Source organism: Lonchura striata, chromosome 5 (genome assembly GCF_050655825.1).
Source record: "Lonchura striata isolate lonStrDom1 chromosome 5, ASM5065582v1, whole genome shotgun sequence".
Classification (NCBI taxonomy): Eukaryota; Metazoa; Chordata; class Aves; order Passeriformes; family Estrildidae; genus Lonchura; species Lonchura striata.
The window spans coordinates 59041340-59065044 of record NC_140707.1 but is presented as its reverse complement, the minus strand read 5'-3'; the positions used below and the strand labels follow the sequence as shown (position 1 = coordinate 59065044).

General features: G+C 41.3%; 1 protein-coding gene across 1 annotated transcript; it reads left to right on the top strand.

Moving 5' to 3' along the window:
- The first annotated feature begins 1813 nt into the window (after nucleotides 1-1813).
- Nucleotides 1814-7863, top strand: LOC110481170 (alpha-1-antitrypsin). Its single transcript, XM_021549643.4, has 5 exons — nucleotides 1814-1898; nucleotides 3566-4207; nucleotides 4860-5130; nucleotides 5672-5819; nucleotides 7531-7863. The coding sequence occupies exons 2-5, from the start codon at nucleotides 3580-3582 to the stop codon at nucleotides 7738-7740; spliced, it is 1257 nt and encodes a 418-aa protein (XP_021405318.3). The 5' UTR covers nucleotides 1814-1898; nucleotides 3566-3579; the 3' UTR covers nucleotides 7741-7863.
- Nucleotides 7864-23705: the final 15842 nt, after the last annotated feature.

The window sequence follows — 23705 nt, the reverse complement described above, 5'->3', positions numbered from 1 at the left end:
AAGAGAAATAATTAAATTATTCCTTAATTCCTTCCATATAGACCATTATCAGGCCAATGGGAAAAGCATGTCTGTCAGTCCTTTATACAACTGCCCTGTTCCTGGAGCAAGAGTCCCCCTGTCCCAGACACCACTTATCTCAAAGCACCCAGGAACTCCACACTCTCTTCTTTGCAATTCCCCTGGATGGCTCTCCTTTGCAAAACTACACAAAATTTCTAGTTTGGCCTTGCATATCCCCATGTTCTGTGGACACAGCCATTTTCAACAATAGGAAGGTGCAGGGAAGTAACAAACTGCTTTCTTCTCCCTGTGTTTTTCCTGGCTGACATGCAGGTGATATGTGTGACTGTGTGGGGTAATTCAGCCTCATTTTCCATTGCCTTCAACAGATGCAACATATATTATCCAAGAGTCTCTATTTCTGGCACCTATGACCTAAGGGAGATTTTCAAAGGACTGGGCGTGACTGATGGGTTCATTAACCATACTGACCTGTCTGAAATTGCTGGGAAGCTGATTCTTTGAAAATGGTCATTTGTGTGTCTTAACCTTATCTAGGAAGACACTTAGGCCAGGGTGAGAGGATCTGGTGCCTGGGAGTTGTGAGCAGGGACAGAAGCAACTTTCCACTCCCTCCCTGACATGCTGTGTGCTGCTGCATCTCCTGGGAGAAAGGAGAGGAATCAATGCAGCTGCTTTGGCTGTGCCCAGAAATTCTTCTCAAGAAACAGTGGCATCCTTTAGATGGTTAGCCAAGCATTAGAACTGGGCTGAAAGATTAATGCTATCTATGTAGGCAGGCCTAGGCTTGAGAGAAATATCTTGTCTTTGCTAGAGTTAAGCAACAGCATACTTGCTACTCCTGAGACTTGGTCATTTTACAAAATACTGCAATAAACTTTCTGGGTACTTGCACATATCATGAAAAAAAACTCTGTAGGAATACATTCTGACCAACCCTGCCTCTGTCTTGTAAGAGAGAGTAGTTACATAGCAATAACAATGATGGTTGATTCCTATGTGTAGATAAATTGTAAGTTTACCTGGGGCGAAATCATGTACACTCAATGGAAATAATTAGTCATTGCTAATTAGGATAAGTGCCATGCACCTCATCCTTAAATAACCTTCTAAATAGCTAAATTGTGCCTGCTTCAGCTTCCTCTGAGAGGGATCCTGGTGTAAGATACATATGATATATATGTAATTTATGCTTATCCTATGCACAAGGGGTTAAGATCTTCTCTCTTCTCCCCAGTTAACATTTTGCTGTGGAAAAGTTTGACTATTTCATTCTGTCATTTGTTTTCTTATTTCAGTTATTTTTCAAGCTATGCTGTGCTTTGCTTTTCACTTCAGTAGTTTCTAAAATATTCATCAATGGTCCCTCAAAAAGCTGACCAGTGTTCTGAGCCCATCAAATAATGACATTTAGGGCAGGGTGGAGCTATACCTGAACAAACTTGCTGCTGCCTTGGGTACTCAATTAGATGGTATTGTTGCATCAGGGTATCCTGTGCAGGAAGTTCATTGGGACAGGGCATCCATGTTCTTGGCTTTTTCTTAGCTTTACAGTTCTTCTCAAGTTCTATTTGCAGGAACTGATTTACCACAGCTATTGGTAAAGCAATTTTACGTACAGTTTAGCTTGAGCCAAGAGTAGTAAAGTTTCTGATCCTTCTCTCCCTTTAGAGCCCTAGGTGCTGGCATCATTCTGGCCGTGTGATGGGAAAAAGACTTTAAATATTTGATATCCAGAAAAAAATAGTTTACTTAATCTTTGCTTTGCAAATAACTCTTATTTGTCCTGTTTAATCTTTACCAGGGGACATTACCTTAATACTAGAAAGCAAATGAATGAGGGAAGAAGCACTGTGAAAGAAAAGTCCAGCACAGTAAGTACCATACTATACTTTCTTAGAAGTCTTTGAATTTATCCTGTGTGTGATCCCTTCTATTTACTGCTTAATTTGTTTTGTATAGTAATTGGAAGTTATTTTAGCTTCTGGAAGCATTTTCTGAATGTTTGAAACAAAATTCATTCAGCGATCCATCTCCTAGATATAGTGACAGGATGATAGGGATGTGAAATACAAAATGAATAGCCAACAGTCAGTACCAGGATGAAGAACGAAGCCTTTTTCTGCTCCCAGAGGAATAAATTTAGTTAAAATCTCAATGTCCCAACTATCCCAGGTCGACGCAGGGCTAATGAGAGTAGCTTCATTTCTGTCCAGTATGCTTAAAGGCCAGGCTACTTGCAGTCAAGTGGCCTGGAAGAGAAATCAGTCTCTCTCAAAGACGGATTTGGAGAATTATGAAATGAATCATTACCAGAACAAAATTAATTACTAAAAGCTAGACTGCTTTTTTTTTTCCTGAGTCATTGTGCATATACCAAACATTTTAGACATGCTGAGTATAGCTCCCATACTCAGCACTTCAACACCTCATATCTCCAGTTTTTCATAATGAATATCCAGAAAAGAGGAAACCTGGAAATTACAACTCCTCATAATAAGTCTGGTACAAGACCTGAACCTGGCATTAGACACACAGCCTGAGGCAGATTCTGGGCAGAATCTCATTCTCCAGGATGAGTATACAGCTGCTATGAACAGTATTCAGACCATCTCTATTTCCCTGAGGGCCACTGCTTGCTTCATGGGTTTGAGTTTCTGTCATTTGAGATAATTCAGGTGTGGTACTATATGGAGAGCATTTTTCTCCAATATGTTGCAGGATTCCTCCCCCAGAAGGACAGAAGAGAGACTGTGGGGTTATGTAGAATTTGTTTATGTTGGTTGAAGGAAAAGGAAAGGTTATCAAATTACATATACACAGCAAAGCAGATTCCACTGTAGCTTTTCCTCAGCTCCTGAGTCTTGAGCTTTGCAATTTTATGGATATCTTATGTGCAATATAGAGTGTCAAAAAAAATTTCTCAATTTAGCCTCAATTTGCTGTAACACTTAAGGTAAAGTCTTGAAATAATATAGGTCTTCAGTCAGAGCTGTTATATAAGAGGCAGAAATATATAAACAGTTTAAGGGCTGAGCATTTAGGTGGATTTTATAAACTGCTATAACTATCTCTTCAAGGCTTGAAAACCAAAGTCATAATAAGACCATGGGTACCACAGAAACATATCAGCAAAAGTTGGTCTCTCTGCCACAGTACTAACCAGATAGATGGGTGCAAATGCAGGAGCTCAGCCATGCACCCCAAGGCACTGAGGAATGCACTGAGACCATGCTATTCAGAAGCAAGAACTATTTCACACATAATACCTCAGGAAAGCTGATTCTTCCCTGGCAACACAAGATTATTGTCTTATTTCCTTTGCTTCTTGGTCACAAACTAAGAAAACTGACTAGAAATAAACTGTAGGCCAGTCCATTCCAGAGGCCAAGTAGAAGAGTAGTTCTAATGACTGATATCTGAAAATCAGTATCTGGAATACAAAATCTTTTTATCCAGTAATGAATGGAATACAAAATCTTTTTATCCAGTAATGAAAACCTTCTCTAGATCTAAAAGTTGGTTTGTTCTTTCTTAACAGGACTGCTCAGGACAATGAAGTGTGCACTGTATTTGTGTTTGCTGTTTCTTGGACTTCAAGTCCAGGGTCAACAGCAGGTACAACAAATACCAGTGCCAGCAGACCAGTCCCAGGCTGATCGTGAAAACTTGCCTTATGTCAAGCTAGCCCCCAGCAACGCTGACTTTGCATTTAAGCTTTACAAGCAGATCAGAGATGACGTGGGCGACAGGAACGTTTTCTTCTCTCCTTTGAGTATCTCTGCTGCCTTTGCAATGCTCACCCTGGGGGCCAGATCAAACACGCTCAGAGAGCTGCAGAAAGGCCTTGCCTTCAACCTGACACGGATGGAGGAGCAGGAGATTCATGAGGGATTTCAGCATATCCTCCAGATGCTGAATGACCCTCACCGAGAAGACCAACTGAACATGGGCAATGCCCTATTTGTAGACAGCCGAATGGAATTGCTTCAAAACTTTTTAAATGGTGTCACAAATTTTTATCATGCTGAACCTGTTTCTAGTAACTTCCAGAATCTTCCACAGGCTATAAAGGAAATCAATATGTACGTGGAAACAAAAACACATGGCAAAATTGTTGATTTAGTCAAGAGTCTTGATCCGGAAACAGTGATGGTTCTCATAAACTACGTTTTCTTTAGAGGTGAGTGATAGACATGGCTAGCAGCTATACAAATCAGCTCTGGAAGTTCTAAGAAACAAAACTTTTCCCCATTGTGAACACATCTTATCATCTAATTTAAAACACATCTTTCTGGTTTTAAATTACACAGGAAAATATTTGAAAGACAGGTATAAAGAATCATTTTCCAAATGAGAAATTTTTAAAAAATGAGAAAATAACAGAACCAGCAGAAGTACTGATCAATGTCCTATAAATTTTAAACCAGGTTCAGAGCTGAAGATATTCAGAACTTATGATCATTTGTTGAAAGGCACAGGTATTTGCCTGTGCAGGACATGGTCAAACACAGATGACAATTGCATTAAAGAAATGAGCCTGAAGCTTGTATAGTTGGAGCCTGTGAAGGATCTACCATTATCTGAACAGGCAAAGATTCATCTCTTTTCCACTGCAAGCCTCAACTTATACTTTTCTTGTGTGATTTTTATTAAAACCATTGAAAAGAGATGAAGCTTCTTTCCATGTCCAGGCACCAAGCATCCTTAAATTGAGCTAGGCTTGTTGCTGTCTCTATGGTTCAAGTACATTATTTTAAGCATCAATTAATGTGACATGTCTTTATTAGTCCTGTTTTTTAATTTCAATTCTATACTCATGCTTTTTTTCAAAGGCTCCTGGGAAAGACCTTTCAACAGTTTAAACACGAGAGATGATGACTTCTTTTTGGATGCCAAGAATTCTGTTAAGGTCAAAATGATGCATCAAAACAAGAACTTTAATGTCCACAGGGATGAGAAGTTGTCTTGCTGGGTAGTAGAAATCCCATACATAGGAAATGTTACTTCATTTTTTGTTCTGCCTGATCAAGGGACAATGAAACAGGTGGAAGATGCTCTGCTAAAAGAAACAGTGTCTAGCTGGTTGAGAGCATTTGAAAAAAGGTAATATTTTAATTTTGGCTTTGTTTAAATATTGAATAGGCTAAAACTACTCATCTAGGAAAGGTAAAACTTAGGATACCATTATGAGTTCCAAGTACAGCTCTGAGGAACAAGCACTATTCAGCTTCTTTAACTCAGACAAGCTATCATGTAATTGCATGCCAAAGGGGAACCCTCTCAGCTCCCCCAGTCACAGCTCCCAGTTGTGAGGATCCTGCACATGGGTAGGTTGCCCTCAGGAACCTGCCTTCAGTAGGAGGAATCTAGTTAAAGAGAAAATTCAATTTCTTTTTCTCCAGTCTGAATGATGCCTTCCAGTCAGTGACTTTCATAAACCATCACTCTACCCCTGCACCCCAGATCAGCCTCTGGCTGGTGGGACAGGTACCTCAGTTTCTGCTTCTCTAACATGAGATTTTTAATGTCTTAGAAAGCCAAGCCTTAGCTCCATGGGTATTTGGGATGGATATATACCTGCAACAGTTAGTGCTTCAAGAGATCTTGCAATAACAAACTCACATTTTTATTTATTTTTGAAAAGAAATATCTACTTAGATCTTCCAAGATTCTCTGTCTCCGGTTCCTATGATGTTAAGAGCCTGTTTAAGAAAATGGGCGTGGCAGAGGTGTTCAGTGATCAGGCTGATCTCTCTGGAGTGGCAAAAAATCATCTTCTGAAGGTTTCTAAAGTAAGTATGTAAGAGATGGTAATCAAGAGATTTTTCTGCCTTATTTGTATGCAGGTTTGATCCTACAAATAGGCTGATCCTACCTCTGAAGTGTAGCCATTGTTTAATGATGGTAATAAAGGAAGGAAAAGGTTAGGCATCAAATGGCTGCTATTCCTACACTTTAATATTAAATTGTTTACTGCACAGTAATCCTACAAATTTTGCTGAAAGTCTCTGGAGGAGAAAACAACTGGAAAGCATAGCAGGAATAATTTCACAAAAAGCTGGTGTTAAAGAAGTAATGCATGACAAAAATCATAGTAACGACCTAAGTCTGGGAACAGTCATTCTTATACTGTGTATAAACCTTTCATTATTCCATTGTCTGAGCACTTCAGAATTTATATGGACAACAGACTTGTGGGAAAGGGATAGCCCCATTTCACAAGCAAGAAATGAGAAAACAGACAGACAAAATGATTTCTCTAGAGTCCCAAGGAGTATATGCCTTGTGTCATGAGGGAGGTGAGCCTTCCCTCTCTCCTTCACTTGTGAGACTACCCCTAGAGTTCAACACATCCAGTGTGGGGCTCCCAAAGACAAGGGACACATGGATAGCCTGGAGCAGAGGGAGTCCAGAGGAGGGTGAGCAGGATGGCTGTGTGGCTGCAGCACTGCATGTGTGAGAGAGGCTGGGAGAGCTGGAGCTGCCAGTCAGGAGAAGGGAGGGTGAAGGGGGGGTTCTTAGCACTGGCTGCAGACATTTATTAGAAAGGTAGAGGCAAGATGGACACAGACTCTTCTTGCAGATCAGCTGTGATACATTAAGGGACAACACACAAAAGATAGAAAATGGGATATTCTGATTGGGTTTTATATTAAAAAATTCACCATGAGGGTGATCAAAAAATAGTATGGGTTATTTATGAAATTTCTGTCCTTTGAAATACTCAAATCCCGACTGGATTAAATCCTGAGTAACCTCATTTGGTGTCAGAGGTGGCACAGTGCAGGAGGGTTGGTGGCATTCAATGGCCTCTAGAGGTCCTTCCATCATATGTTATTTGTGATTCCTCACATTCCTCCCTATGTCATGTGGAGACACCTGGATTGTAGATATGGGATTAATGCCTGGAAAACCAAGTAAACTGGTGAAGGTAAGCAGAGACTCATGAGAGGAAATTTTAGATGTGTCGCAGACAATGAAGGAAGAAAACAGAGGGCTGTCCAAAACCAATGAAATAGCTCATGTGAATGCCTAAATATGAATTTGCTATACTTACCACAGAAAGTCCTGAAAAATCTTATCCATTGGCTGTGTTACAGAAAGACACTCTATAAAGCTTGTCACTATTGTTTTTGCAGAGAGAACTATTTTGCTTACACAGAAATTGATGCAAAATGAAAAAATTCTTCTTTTGTGTTCCGTATGTGTTCTCCTGTTTTGTTCTTTTGTGTCTCAGTTACTCTGAGAAACAATAGAATAACAAATATTCTCTATGTTGCTCAGTCTATGCAAGCAGGCATGTTTGACTCTGACTGTTGAAGAAAACTTTTCCTGAACTCAGAGCAAACTTGGAAACACTAGTCTTTTTTTCACACAAGTTCTACATTCATTCTGTGGGGTTTTTTTTAAGGATTACCTTCTCACAGTGTTAAAGCAAGCAAAATTTCCCCCAGCTGCTTCTCTCTCTTCTGCACTTGGATTATAATCTCTGTTTCCTTGCAGGCAATTCACAAGGCCACGGTGGATGTCAGAGAGAATGGCACAGAGGCTGCTGCAGCAACTATGTTAGAAGTTGTACCATACAGTCTACCATTTCCTCCTCCTCCTCACATCACCTTCAACAGGCCCTTCCTGATAATGCTTATCGACAAAACCACTGATGGTCTGCTCTTTCTGGGGAAAATTGTCAACCCAGCTGCTGAGGAAGACTAGACCAGAGCACCTATACTCTCCAGGGCAGAGAGGAGAGCTTGTGCACATCCCAGGAATTTCTTTGCAAAGTAGGACTAGAACTGATCTGATGCATAACTAACAAATAAATAAATCTTCTGCCAAGTTCTTCTTTACTTTAAAACTGACATTTGGGTACAAACATGATAGGCCATTCTTATAAAATTGCTCAGCCCAAGTAGGCAGCCATGGGATCTTCAACAGATACACATTTTCTGTGTAGTTATCATGGTGTCAGGGGTTTTTGTATGCAGGTACAACTCCCTGCTGTTGGCTGAGAAACTTCCTGTGTCTCCCATTTTCTGTCCTAGCCTCACAAACCACAAGTCTATCCCTTTCAGCTGGGGAACACTTCTTTCCCTCCCTCTCATTCCACCATGAATCTCAGGAGAAGTCTCCTTCCTCTTTGAAGTCCTTCCATGGAAAGGGAAACAGAGACACAGAGTTGTTTTACCTTTCCTCTCCTAGATGGTGGATGCTCCTTGGTAAAGAAAAATACTTTTCCTTCTAGCTTGACAGCTGCCTTCTACCAGATTCAAACCTTGCCCCCCTCTGCAAAATTCTCACTATTTGCTCCAGAATAAGGGGCCCAGCATTCCTGGCAAGACAAGAATTCAGCTTTTTTGTCAGTGAAACCTGTACATCATTGCACATATTATCATCTTTAATGGTTTTGTGCATGCACAGTAAAGCATGGGATCCCTAGGAGAACCAGATATGGCAAAACACAACCTCTGGTTCCAGAAGCTGGTGACTGCATCACTGGTCATGTCTCTTGTCCACATGCCAGCTGATCATATTGACCTCTACTTGCTTCAGTAAGCTCAGGCTGCAGAGTGCCTCCAAGAGGATTCTCTCCATTAAGCTGATGTTCAGGATGCAGAAAGGTGACTTGGGCACCTTCCTGAGTACTGAGTAGGCAGAAGCCAACACTACCAACAACACTATGTGAAGGGAAAGTTGTGCTGCAGCAGGTTATTTTTATTAACTAGCAAATAAAAATAAAGTAGGATAGTAGTAAGACATAGTTGAAAACACCTTCCCCCCAAACCCTTCCTTCTCATAGGCTCAATTTCACTCCTAACTTCTCTACTCCTCTCTCTGAGTGGTGCAGGAAAGCAGACACAGGGGCAGAGGAGTTGAGGTTGGTTTATAATACTTCATCTCTGCCACTCCTTCCTATTCCTGATCTTCTTCTGCTGCACCATGATGACAGATGGCAGTGCTTCAGGAACTGCTCTGGCAGTCTTTCCTGAAGGATCCAATCCATCAGGAACACACTGCTCCAGTGTGGTCTTCTCTCCATGGGGTTGCAGGTCCTGCCAGGACCTGCTCCAGGGCCAGCTCTCCACAAGCTGCAACTTCTTCTTGGCCACATCTACTTGCTCTGGCATGGAGTCCTCAAGCAGTGTGGGCTTCTGCTCACCACAGTCCACGGGCTGTCCCGAGGGGCACAGCTGCCTCACCAGGGGCTTCTCCAGGGCCTGCAGGGCAAGCTGTGATCCAGAGTCTGGAGCACCTCCTGCCCGTTCTTCTGCATTGATCTGAATGTCTGTGGGGCTGCTTCTCTCACTTGTTATTTTAGTCCTCCCTCTCACAGCTGCTACACAAGGTGTTTTCCTTTTTCTCAACTGCATTCCCCAGAGGTGCCCCTATCTCGGCTGCAGGGCTCAGCTGTGTTATGTGGTAGGTCTGTTGGAACCCTCTGGAATGGGCTGGAACTGGTCATGTCCAGCACAGGACAGCCCCAGCCTCTTCTCACAGAGGCTGCCCTGCAGCCCCCTCTGGCAGCCCCTCTGCACAAACACCAGACACACAGAACCCAGCCCACAGCTGGGGTTCACAATTCACGGGTAATGCCACTTCATGAATGGGTAGAACACTTTGATGGTGCTAAAGAACTGCCAGGAGCTCCTTCAGTGTCCTCTCAGCATCCACAGCTGGAGGACACTTCTCCACACAGCCTGAACTGAGCCTCAGGACAGCTCAGGTCTCTGCTTCCTCCTTGGGCTTCCAGATTCAGCTCTGCCCTCCTCCTTATGAGGAGCTGGAATCAAAGAGTCCACTGAAGGGGCCCGGGGCTCCCTGGCACTGCTGGAGGGCTTTAGCTTCTGGTTAGGCTGGGTCAGAGCTGCTAAATGCTTCTGCAATGTGGTTTGGTTTGGGAAAGCCCTGGCAGGTCATGTGGTGGAAAGAAAACCATAGTTGCATTTTTGCAGTGAGAGATAATAAAGCCTTTAATGTGAGCAAGCACAGACCTTTTCACGGTCCTATGGGAAAAAAAGAACCCTCAACCTCTAGTCAACCTATTCACACAGACCTAGACTTGCTTAATGCAAAATATTTTCTCTATAATCATCCCCTTATATCCCCCATCTCCAGATTTTAAAGAAACAAAACTAGCAATGCTCCATGGAAAATCTGAGTCAGCCATACCTGTCTAACGCATTTTGTCTCTCAGGAAAATAAAATCATTTCAGCATTGCTTGAAGGGGAAAACGTCTGTTGTTGGAGACAAGCCAAGGATTTTAGCTTTGCACAGGGCTGCCAAGCTACAAGCCTCTTCATCCACAGCTACTAATACAACTTGCTCAGTCATTGCTCCCCTGCTTTGGGAGTGGTGAGGTTTAAGGGAGCAGTTAACTGTGCACTACTTGAGACACGTTAAAGGGAAGGCAAGAAAGAAAGTAAATAGGAAACTTTGTATTGCCTCATTTTTTCCCTTCCCCTCTGCCCAATTCTGCAGAATAAAACCCAGGAACAACCCCAGTTTTATTGTTTACTAGATAACCAAAATAAAAACCTTTGTAAAAAATCTTAATTATCCTCTTATAAGAGCTGTGAGATTTTCTTACAGAAAATAGTGCAAGTTCACTTGATGTCTAATGGGTTAAATGCATTTTTTTTGAGGGTAGAAAAAATTATTTCAGCTGAGAGGATAGTTCCCAGCTATGCTTCTGTAACTTTCCTGCAACTGCAAATAAGAACAATTTTTTTAGAAAAGTTTTAAAAGGGAGACCAATGATTTCTCAAATAAACATTAAAGTTCAAAGACTTTGTTGGAAACTTAGATGGATTTTGGAAAGGAGATTAAAGAGTTGGAAGAGAACAGGAGTGTTGAGCTGATTTGCTTATTTTAGCTCCATGGTGGAGCTAGGGGGAATATAGCAAGAACATGATGATTTATCAGAAAAAGTGAAAGCTTTACAGATGTTCAGAAAGTCTGCCTTAAACCAAAAGCAACACTTTGGCCCAGCTGTAGATACCCTGAATCAGCTCTGGCTGAAACTGAAATTCTACCAGAGGAAAACATATCCCCCTGAGCCAAGGTAACTCCTGCAGACTGAGAAACTTCACATTTTCAGGAGCAACATGGAAAGAAGAGGGAGAGTAAAATCTCTCTGAAGAGTACATGGAACACTTGGCTACATTTCAATGTACCAATGCCCCCACAGTTCAGACACACGGCCCCAAGGGAGAGAAAATGTGGTGTCAGCACATGGAGTGGACTGCCCATGTGTTGTGGCCTGTGCAATCAGGGATAACTAGCCTCACCTCAACCTCCACCAGCACAACACCTACAGGAAACTAGTTAAAATCTCAAGGATATGCATTTTGATCCTTGATGACTTCCCTTGTTAACTAAAAAAGTATCATCTACTGCTACCATATTGGAATATCTGGCATATAGGATTGCAATGAGGGGTAAAACTAGACTGCATTAACTTTGCAATGTTTGACCTCCATTTTGTACAGAGACAGACAGGTCTCTCTGTGCCTTCATTAGTCATCTGTCTCTGATGTGTTTTGGTGTCAAGGCCCTACTTGAGGAAAAAATGCATTTGAAATGTTTAGAGACAGCAGTACTTAGCTGAAGTGACAGGAGTCCTGACCTAAAACTCCCCACAATCATCCCTAAGTGGAGATGGAGATTATCTGAGCAGTGCTTTTGTTTTGTATTTCCTAACAGTCTGACCTGACATTCAGCAAAATTATGGCTTTTGAGAAGCAATATGGAATGCTGTAGGCAGCAAGCTGTCATACCTGAAAAGTAACATATTGCACTTCAAAGTTACTGTGAACTCTTGATTTGTCTGAAATGCACCTATTGAAATAAGAACCATAAATAGCCACCAAATCAGAAAAACTCCAAAGGAAAACCACCATGATTTACAACAGCTTGTTATGTTGAATATGTTGAATAGTTTTTTCTGCTTAGGTCTCTTCAAGACCTCTTTTTTTCTTTTTTTTTTTTTTTTGGCAAGATTGAATTGCCTCCTTTCAGTTTAATGAAGTATCACCTTTGCAACTGTCTTGCAAGGAAGGAAATGCATCTGGGGATCTCAGGTCTATGCATTAAAGGAATTCCACAAGATTGTGGAGAAGGCCAATGCCCTTGACTCCCTTGATTAGAGAATTAGGTACTCCTACCCCACTTGGCATGCATTATTTTTAGTAAATCTGGAGTTCCTTGATGACTGAGAATTCAAGCAAAGAATTTCTTATGAGCCCTTGGGAGAACTGCTAGCTAAGCCAATATCTATTCCATGCACAATCACGTGGATATTCTTGCCAGCTACATTTCTTTGAAGATGTGCCAGTAGAGGCAATAATAAAGGGGCACATCAGGATTTTAGTCTTTTAAGACTGTTAACTCTTGCTAGGTCTGTTAATTTTTTCCATGAAAATAGTTAGTCCCATGTGAGTCATTAGGCAAGTACCTCACATTTACATCAAAATTTTGCATGCCTACATGATGTGCAGATGTCAATGGGAGCTGTAGCCAGATGTATTGATTGTGTGTACTGCCATAGGTAGGATTGATTTCAGCATTTACCTATGGCACTGAAAAAAACAGAAAACAGAAAACTACAAATTCTGTCTAATTTAAGAATACAGCCATTCCTTCCAAATCTCTGCAGAGTCTGTGGCACTTACTCATGTACAGTGCATTTATATCACCAACTCTTATTCAACTCTTCTCCAAGAATGAAGTGCCCAAAACTGAGCACTATCTATTCCGTTCTGTGAGGACCCTCTGCAACCCTGGACATTCACTTTCAGACCTAAAAAAAATCAATATCTGTAGTGCTGTGTAAGTGTTGTGGAAGTTTAGAAAGGGGTCAAGCTGACCCTAATAGAGCAGCTCATATGGAAGAACCAGGTTCCTCGAAGAGCAGATGGCTTTAACTCTAGATTGAGATGCAGATTTCCTTGCTGAGGACCACATGTGCATGTGGATGTGAAAGTGAGAAAGCAGTATCAGGATTCCTTCTCTCTGACAGCATCAATTTTAAACAATTTAATTTCCCATCTTGCAGGCTCTTTGGTATGAGAATTTTTGGTAGCCCGTAAGGGTTGTAGGTGGGGAGTAGGTTGTGTAAACATCCTCTCATAACTTTTTAATTAGTTGAATGATATCAACAATTCCAATATTAAAAAAACCCAACCACTTATCTTAAATATAATTCGGAGTGCCTGTCACTTTCTCATCTACATCCCTATCTCTTGCACTCCCTGTGGTATTACAGCAGGAAAATAAATTAGATAAAAGCTAAACATGAGCCAACTCTCTGACTCAGCCACTGAAACATGTGTTGTAAGGATTCAGGGAAAGAATTCTCTGCTGTACCAAGAAAAGAGAGAGTTTATTAGTTTCTACAGGTTTCCAAAAATGAGACAGCTTGATCTGGAGCTTATCTGAAACTCATGCAAGGGCCTCAGAAAAATTACAGAAAAAACTAGAAAAACAATTTAGAAAACTTGCTTTCCTAAAACTGCAGACATAAAGAAAATAATTTTCCATGCCTCTCACCAGAAATATTATTAGGTAGTAAAACTTTCAGAGCACCAGTAATTATGAGTACTTCTTGGTGGATCCAACCATCTGGTTACAGGATAAATATGCCATTGCAGAAATAAGATTTCTGTGGTCAAGAAAACCCTAAAACAAACCTGGCTAAACAGAGGTTCATTGAATATTTCCTAATGATTCCTCTTTTTCTTCATTTAGCTTTATTTTCCACTTGCTTCTCAAAGGTCTCATGAACAAAGAATTTCATTATAAAATTACCCAGGATCATGGCAAAATATCAGTTAAAGCCCAAATGAAGACCAAACTAAGTAAATATTATAGTTAGTCTCATAAGCACTGAGTGGCTGCCTGCCTGGGTGGTGAAATCCCATAGACATAGTAAATCTCTTGTTTATATTACAGAAATGAAAATGTAGGAGGAATAGAAGGTCCTTTGGAATTACATGCTATAAAAAAACCCAGAAAAAATTCATTGGAATACAAATTTTTATTGGTTGCTATGTTTACATACACTAGAGGCCAGGAGAGGACAAACACCTTAACAATACAAATGTAGTCTGGTCTCTTGTTTTTCATACAATACTACAAGGGCAACACATCACTTACTCTTCTTGGAAAAAGCCCTTTTGTCTCTAAGGGTCTACTCTGAAAGGGAGAAGTTCTTCTTCCCTAGTTTTACTTCAACTAAATGGCATATAATTACTGAATGGCCTATACAGAATGGAAGTTTTTTTCTTCAGGGGTATTTCTCCCCTTGTGCTGTGACATCAAGGTTTACAATTCCCCCAAAGGTGGTAACTTCAGCATGTTGCAGAATTGCTGGGAAGGAGCAGGGTGAATCATCCTTTCAGCATTTTGCCCAGAGTGGTCATGGTTTAAGGAGCTATTATACCCCAACTGAAATAAAACTTCTCTCCTTACCAGAACAGAGCCTGAAAATTCCTACTCCACTATGGAAGACTATAATCCCCCTACTTAACTCCTTCAACACTCTAAGGAGTAGTTGAATTCTGAAATAGTAGTGTGTGGGGAGATTGTGTTCAAGGGAGATTTTGAAAGAATAATTAAGTTATCTTAAAATAGGTTTGTGAATTAGTGAATAAGGGATGAAAAATAAAGTAATTGTCTGGCAGTACAAACTGAAATTATCATAATAGGTGAATAAAAAGAGGGAGATGACCTCTTCAGACCTAATAGGAGACAATAGAAAAGGTCAGAGTTTGCAAAGAGTTTGGAAACAAAAAGAAGCAATCACCAGTGCAGTAACCACAAAGAAAAGACACAGAAATCTTCAAGGGGTGAAAAACCCCTTGCGTCTGAAGGGGTAAAAATGTATTTCTGAAGCTCAGGCAAAAAAACTGTGCCACTCACATTCTGTTGATTTACTCATTTTCACAACAGACTGGCTGCTCCTCCCAGAGGCAGTGCCAGCCTGGGCTCCAGAGGGTCACAAAGGCCTCCAAAGCAGCGAGCATCGTACCGTGGTGGTCAGGACTGGAAACACATGGCTGTGTGTGGTAGATCACACAGATGAACTCACAAATATTCCTGCACATGGACACTCAGGTTCCCCAGTCACCTATTGGGTCGCTCTAATTACCCACTCTGTGTTCTCCAAACACAGGATCTGATATCAAGTTCTTCACATTGCACTGTGTTGTTAACCAGTAAGTACCATCCTGACTAGCAGTCACCGTGCCTGCTCCTCTGGGCTGGTCTTCCCCAGCTCATCTCCAAGAGTTTCTACCAGACCTTGCACATGGTTTTGCCCTCTGGGAACTCTGGGCTGTTTTTTTGTAGTCTTCATCATGCTGAGCCCTACGGGATACAGGAAGAAAAATTCTTAAGGATGTTTTATTGTGGGTATAGTCAGACTAAGTAACTCTAGCAATATTCAGCATACTAAACATCTTCATTTATCAATATACCATTTAGAGACTTCCTATTTAGCCATAACAGAAGAGCCTCTCATCATGACACCTTTGGTCTAAAGGCTTAATTGATCTTAAAACCACAAACTAGGAAGTTGTTCAACACTCAGATAGAAAATAAATTAGGCATGATTTGTTATTTGTGATCAGCTTAGTGTCTGTCATTAAGTTAATTCAAAGTACCGTATAAAGTATGGCTTCAATTTGTAATTATTATTTTAATTAATCCTAATATTTCTCTGTATTTAGAAATGTAACTGACTGAAATATTCTCTTTCTAGTAATCAGACATGGGGAAGAGAATAAAAGTGGCACAGTTTCAAAGGAGAGGTTGATTTTTCAAGCATGAAATGCAATTTAGAAAAGATGTCTCAAGAAGAAATGTTGCACCTGTAACATGCAACTAGCACTATAGATTGTCAGGATTTATGAAGAAAACAACTTTATTTGATATGTCTGAATTTGGAGCTATGCTGCTGTTTGCTTTCCTCTGAAGGACTTTGATCAGAAAAGCAAGGGAAGGAGAGAATTTGCTACATCCTACCAGCCTTTTGCTGGACAAACTCTGTGAAAATCCCTTCACCCTTCATTTCTGTCATGAACCTTAGGAGACAGCAAGAAAAGCAGAGCCACTGGGACCCAGGAGTGCTCAGTGTTATTTTTGCTCTCTTGTACTGGCATGCAGCTGTGCCCAGAAGAGCAATGTCACTACTTGCTCTACAGCTACTGTATAAACTTTATTTGCTGTTTAATGTATAACAGTGTGTTCACTGTGTTAGCCTGTTCAAATAATATAAAGACAGCACAAAAAGCAACAAAGGTCAGATGATTGTGATGGGGTCCTTCTGAAAGTGCTGTGGATACCATTAGGTTTTAGTAGCTAAGGAAATTAAACTCACACTAGTGATCTGTGTCATAGATTAACTCACTCAAGTAATTAATTCCTGCCCAGCTGAAGCTCATTAGGGCAATGACAGTCTACTTTTACAAAGCTCTTCTTTATCCAGCTAAGAATGCAGATGACATTTTCACTACCATGAAGGTGATTTTTTAATTAAATTTTTAAACCTTAGAGAAAACAATATGGATCACTGAGCACAAATTGTAGAAAGATATAGGATTTCTGGAAAGGTCTAATTCCCATAATTAGTAGATAACTAGGGTATCTACTTCTTTGGTACCCAGATGGCTTCCACAGACTTCAGTTGGTCAGAACAGAGGCATTCATCTAGCATGAAAAAGATCCAGGAAGTCTCATAACAAAAAACCTGAAGGGAGAATCAGGAAACTCAAAAGCAAATCTGCAGCTTCCAATGAATGGGCATCCTGCCTCTGGTTGGTTTGGGTCAGAGTGCAGGGGTCTGAGGGGCATGAAAGAATTTGTCCCAGTGTGGAAAATTATGATCAGGACTTTTCTGTTAAGGTGACTGAGAGGTGGAGAAGAAAAGGAAGGGTTGGGGAAAGTTGGAAATGTTTAAGGGATAGATGCTTTGTCACCTCTGAGACCATTTAACCCTTCCAGGAAGACCATCTGACACTGCAGGGGCAGCTCAGGTAAGGGAGAAGAAAGTTTCTTCCCCTGGGACCCCTTACTAATGTTTCTGCTGCAGCTAAAGACTCCTGCCACAGTGCAGCTTTCACCCACTGCCTACCTGCCCAAAGTCACACACACAGAAGTACACACTGCTCTTCTTAATACTCCCTCTTTGGGTTCAATCTTCCTTCTGACCACATCTCCCAGCTCCCTTCTTATGCTCAGCTCAGAAGTATCCATCTTAAAGTCCCATCCTCTTCAAGATGAAAATGAAAAGCTGCTTAGCAGTAACTGCATTTTTCTGGAAGAATGATGTATATAAATATCTACTTTCCACTCTCAATTTCTTTTGTTATGTATCATCTGAATTTCAGACCACAAGCTGAGAAGAACTGAGAGCATATGGCATTCCTGGCTGTACATAAACTCGTGATACATACAGGGCACTGCCAAGACAAAAGTCCTGACAGATTCTGTGATTGTTGCATGGGGATACTACTGGTAGCTGCTTCCTCTACTGTTGCTATCTGATCACCTGTAGGTAACTTCCCATTTTGTGCAACTCCACATAATCCTTCTACTGCAGGAATAGTAGAAAAAAATATCTGCATTTGGACCTAGAGTCCTTCACAATCACCTTTGCCTAAAGCAGCTCCAATCCCCAGTACCTGTGCAGCAGTGTGCTGACTGCTCAAAACATGGAATATCTGCATAGATGACCTGCAAATAGTAAAGAATAGAGAGAAAATAGAAAATAATAGAGGGAGCCCTCATTGGCGTCACAACATGCCAGAACAAACACATGGAAATTCCTGGTGGAGTTCAAGGTGAAAAGGTTGACTTTGTGGTATCCTCAATACTTGTAAATAATACTAGAATGTCACACTTTGCAATTATTCCTTATATCCTGTGCTTCTGATGGGGAATAGAGTCCAGCTGAGCAACCAGCCCCTAAAGGAGAAAGAGGGGTTTGTAGCTGACAGGTCAGAAGGTTGCCAGGTAAGAAGGCTCAAGAGGTCCAACATGCTTTTACCACAAAGGCAAGGCAGCACTGCATAAATTACAGTTGCAGTGGTCCTTCCCTTTCTCTTTGCCCACAGCCAGCTGCAGGAGCACCACCAGCTGGCTATTGACAGGGATCAGATGGGAACTGTAAAAAAGTGTTATGTTTTATGTCTAAGGGCAACAAAGGATATAAATTACGTGCTTTAGACACCTATAAGTTCCACATTGCAGTCCATCATTTTGCAGGCTATCTCTAGTTTCTTGCTGGTTTTCTTCCATTTTAGTTTTACTGGAAATTTCCCTTCTTGATCCTAACCAGAAACACAGGCTTCTTCCTGCACTGTTTTTTTCCAAATGTGTATTTAATTTATTGAGCAAACAACTGCACATTTCACATTACTAGATCACCTGCCTCTGCTTATACTGCTTAAGTCCAAAAGACATGGGGCCTCCTCTGACTGATTGAGGTGATTGATTTCCATCTCATAGCTGGGACCAGCTGCTCACTCACACCCATCAATATCAGTCTCCTTAAACACACCTGAAGATAATAGAAAAAAAAAACAAAACACAAACGGGCTTCATAAGAACACTATTAAAAATATTTCATAGCAATTGATTACTACAATATTACATGCATCAATTGTGTCAACTATTCCTTGTGCTCCCATGGCACTCAGAAGTTTCAGCCACCAGAAGCAGGATTCAGCTCTGCTGAAGTAAGTGTGTGTGGGACGGGAGCCGTTCCCCTTGGAGGCAGGCTGGTGCCTGTACAGAGTCCTCCACACCCTTCCCTAATTCCTACTGGTCTCATCCCCAGATCTGCTCCTGAGTGAATGAAACAACATGCCAGAGAAGTTCTAACAACTAGTTTCAGATTTGCCCTTTGGATGAAAAACATCGTCAGAAAACCACTTTTCATTTTCTGAGTAAATGAGCTGAAAGTTTCTCCAAGAGATCAGCAGGTTTTGTCTGACCCCAGCTGAAAAGCAGCAAATTACTGAGCTGAGGGAGGTATTGTAAGAGTCAGAAAACATCTTAAAGAAGCTTCTAAAATACTGTTCCAGTTCAGAAAATATCAAAATTAAATGCTTTAGTTTTTCATCTAAAAAGTATTTGGGAAGAAACTATTCAGCGGATTCAGCAAAAGCTTCAGAAGTTGCTCTGGACACCTGACACAACATGTCTGGATGAAGATGAGTTTTGACAGGAATATTTCACCCTGTCAGAGGCTCTTCCCTCTTCACCATGAAGCTGACTTTCCCTTAACTAGAAATTCTCTTGGCTTTTGTGAAAAAAAGAAACACAGGCAATATCTACATTATTTGCTGTTCCTCAGGAATGATTATCTGTCCCTGATCTGGTTAAGGTTTATGGTAGTCTGGGTTTATAACACTATTCAACAGCTGAAAGAATATGAAGAACAGTACAGACTCTGTGCACTGGAGATAATTGAAGGAATAAACAACTTCAAAAAATGGCCATATTGAGAAACAGCTACTGAGCATCAGATATTTCACAAATTGAAACCTTCAAAACCCCAAAAATCTGGCTTTTCCTTTTAGCTTGCCATCTCCAGTCACCTCCATGACCATCATCTCCCAAAATCCATGTGAGTTTCTGAGGAGTAATAAAGAAGGTAGAAAGTAAAACTAAAACCACAAAAGTCTTCTCATTATAAGCAAAACAAGCCTAGCAATGAAACTTGGCATGAATATGCATTCATACTGTGTAAGAGATATTTCAAGCCATTTTTCTTCACCAAAAGACATAGGATAACTCTTGTCTGCTAAAATCAATGCACTATTTGGCCAGATAGTATTGGATGTATCTGTATATGCCCAGGTTACTTGTGGTGATGGCCAAGACTAGCTGGACCTGTTTGCTACATGTCCATGATCAACATCATGTAAATAGTAGCAGAGTATATTCAATGTCAGCTAAAAACTGAGCTAAATCAATGCTGAATTTGCACAACTGTCTGTTTAAGTATTAGGAAATACAGAAATTCATGTGGCACTGACAAATACATCTCAAGACACTCTGTGCAGATATCTTTATATTTTCCTTCAGGTAAAGCACATTGTTGAAAAAAATGCTGGATATTTCTTCTTTCAAGTATATGAATATCTATGCTTGGAAGTAACACTGAGGCCTCAGAGTTTTACCTCTGGAGAAGTGTAATGTCAAATCAGCGTCAGTGGAGCAAGACTCCACCAGTCCTGTCCTTCACCAAAAAGCACAGCACAGCCACCTTTGTCCTGGCATTTCCCAGCTGCAGGAGTTTGCAGTTAATGTGTCCCACTGAGGGGCCTGGCATGTGACAGCCCTTCCCAGAGTTCCAGGTTTTATCACCTGCAGTATCTCGTTTGAGGTGTCTAAGTGCCTAATAATCACTACATATGGTGGATGAGACCAAAAAATGAGATTCTGAGGGTAAGAGAAGACACTGCAAATGCTGGAGCAATTGACCTAGTACAAAGGAGATGCTTGACTTGATGGTTTAAAATCAAGTTAAATAATAAGCTAGTTTTCCATCTGCTGGGTATTTGTGTGTCTCAAATTTCTGTAAATCTTCAATTTCCTAGCCATTTCAGAGAAATCTAAAGGCATCTGAGTAGAGGTGATGTGCTTTTTAAGGAGAGATTAGAAAGCAGAAAGTGTTTCCACAGGATATGTACAGAAGTTGATAACCCCTGATCAGCTTCCAGATTTAAAATCTCTTATGGACCACATCTCACAGCTCAGGGCAAGAGGTGTGCAGATATTTTAAACCTGCAGAAACCTAGGACCTTTCTTTGTTGAAAGAAGCAACCATTACTCAAATAAAGATCTAACACTGAATATGTTCAGACCACATAGGTTTAGAGCATAGAGGCAACAGGTTCACTGAATCTTCTTATTTTCTATGGTTCTCCATAGGGAGCAATTGCAAACAGACACAGAGAGGAAGGCTATTTGTGCATTAAAAGGTATGAACTGTCACATTTATTTTGTAATCATGACTCAAGAAAGAAGAACATAAATCCACTCAATAACAAATGTATATGTGCAAGGCAATGAGTGTGTACTTGAACATTTTCCAAACTGTGTTTTCCTGTGGTAAAGGATTTTATCGCTAAACAGAGATATCTCTACCCACTGAAATTACACAACCTCATCTTGGCAGATGAAGCTTTAGCTTGTCCTAAGAGAAGAGAGCAAACAATCAGATTTGTTGAGACACTTGCAGTTAAGCTTTTTGCACACATGCTTCTTGCACACTTAGAAAGTAGATGGAATTAAATCCCATCTTCTTAAGCCCCCCACTAAGGACGCATCGGAAAACTTACCATCTTAACAGACATATGGACATATGTGAAAGAAAACAGCCATATAAAATATTTATTTCATAGCAACTTTTTAAAGTAGCTCACTCAAGCTCACCTGTTCCAAGGTTCACCAGTTTCCATCTCTCTGCCACATAGGCTACCAGAAAGTGCATCATTAGCAGGCCTGAATTACAGGCAGGTCTAGACTGAGATTCAGTCAGTACTGGGAGCTGTCAAGGTCTCTGAGGAACAGAGCACAGTCCCGTGCAGTGCTGCAAGTCTGAGCACAGGCAGCACCATGGAGGGGTGTGAGCCACCTGCCATGCTGTGGCGTGCTGGAAGCATGGCAGATGGCCCACCAGATTTGTTTGTTCTCAGTGTGCATTTTGTGTGCTGTGCTCTGGCAGAGCCTGTGTCTGGGCAGCCAGGCGGGAGCCTGCCTGCTTCTCCTGTGCTGGCTCTGCTGGGGCATGCCTGAGGACCAAGAAGATGACACCTTCCCAGGAGCTGAGTGTTTCAGGGAAAAGCCTCTGGACTCACCTGGTGAGGAGCAGAGGGGAGTTTTCCTGCAGGATGAAATGGAAACCTGCAGCATAAGTGGAGACAGGGACTCCTGAGAGCATGGTTTCACAGTCATATCTTGATAGAAAAGTAGAATAATTTATGCTGGAAGGCACCTCCAATGTTGGAAGGTCATCCAATCCCGCCACCTGCTCACAGCAGCAGCAGCCTGGAATCTAGCTCAGGTTGCTCAGGGCCATGTCCAGCCAGGTTTTGGATGTCTTCAAGGACAGCAGTTTCACGGCTTCACACAGAGATGTGCTCTTGTATTTCACCTCCCTGTGAGACTCCTTTCCATAGATCTCATCCCTTGCTGCAGCTTGCATCCCATGCCTTGCTCACTACCACTGAGCACCTCTGGCTCCATCTGCTCTCTAACATAGCCCATTTTGTGGGAGAAGCCAACAAGTGCAGTCTCTCCCTTGGCCTTCTTTTCCCCAGGCTGGAAAAGATCTGTTCCTCCAGCCTCTCCCCACTTGTCCTGGGCTCTAGCCCCAGAGACCATCAGCCACCCTGGAGAGATGGCATGGATGCAGGGGGATGAGACATCTCTGACAGCAGCATCCTGTACTTTAGTCAGGTTAAAGCAACTGTGCAGCCACAGCCTCAGAGAAGGAAGCAGACTCTGAGTGAGATTTTGGAAGTGATAGAACATAACTCTGCATGGGACCCAGAAGGTCTTGACTGCACTGCAGAAAGAAGCTGATGCTGGAGTGGCAGTAAGGGAAGGGACTCATTGCAGGGGCTCAGGGTGCTGCGTGTGCATTCCCCCATTGCAGCTGGAATTCATGTCTGAGCAAGACATTCCCCCTTGGAGTGAGCCCAGACCCACTCTGTGGGGCTGGCAGGGGCCTGGACCAATGCAAGCAAAGAAGAAGGAATTTGGAAGTGAAGCTCTGCTATATTCTCACTTGGAAGCACTGGAGAAGGCACCTGACACAATTGCACCTGATCTGAATTGGTACCTGCTCCAGCAGGTCACTACTGACCTGTTCTGTGTAACCACGAGTGCCTTTCCTCTTGGAACACAGAGCTCCAGAAATTAAACATAGCCTGGCAGGGAAGAGTGGGATGCAGCTTTTCCACGCTGACATTTACTCTCAGCACTCTCCTAGGAGGAACTCTGTGCTCCCTGTACTCCAGAGGGCATCACCATAACAGCAACAACCCATTGTGGTTTAAAATAACCTTTAGAGAAATTAGTCAAATACTTTAAAAAGGTGGAAGTGTTTCTCTAGTTCAGAAGCAAGCATTCAGTTCTTCTAATTTAAATAATTAATTCTTATTTGACTACAGTCAGCCTGATTTCAAGGAAATTCATACTGGATGACCCTTGTTAATGTTGTCAATTCACTAAAAAATGAAACAGTATTATTAAGATATTTCAATAATAATAATAGTAATAATAGCAATAATAGTAATAATAATAATAATAATAATAATTATTATTATTATTGTTATTATTATTATTATTATACTTTAAAAACCTCCAGAGAAACTTGGGGTTCAAAGTAAGAAGACAGCTACTATTGCAGACCAAGAAAACCAAATGGAAGGATTGCTGTCTTTCAGAATACCAGAGCAGTACCTATATTAGCTTACTGACTGCATAAAAAGAGAGCTGCAAGTTTCTATGCAACATATTCTGACATCAAATATTGAAACAGAGTCTCAGCAAATTTTAGGATGGCTTACATAATTGGATGAATCTGTTATACAGATGAGGAAAAAGAAAATAGATATCACATTGGATATAACACTGGAGATTTATATAGATTAGATTTTATTTA

Excerpts from the sequence above, each read along its gene's own strand:
- LOC110481170 (XM_021549643.4), top strand. The coding sequence starts at position 3,580 with ATGAAGTGTGCACTGTATTTGTGTTTGCTGTTTCTTGGACTTCAAGTC. Across the intron at positions 5,131-5,671 it reads TTGAGAGCATTTGAAAAAAG|AAATATCTACTTAGATCTTC; the intron begins GTAATATTTTAA and ends ATTTTTGAAAAG. Across the intron at positions 5,820-7,530 it reads ATCTTCTGAAGGTTTCTAAA|GCAATTCACAAGGCCACGGT; the intron begins GTAAGTATGTAA and ends GTTTCCTTGCAG.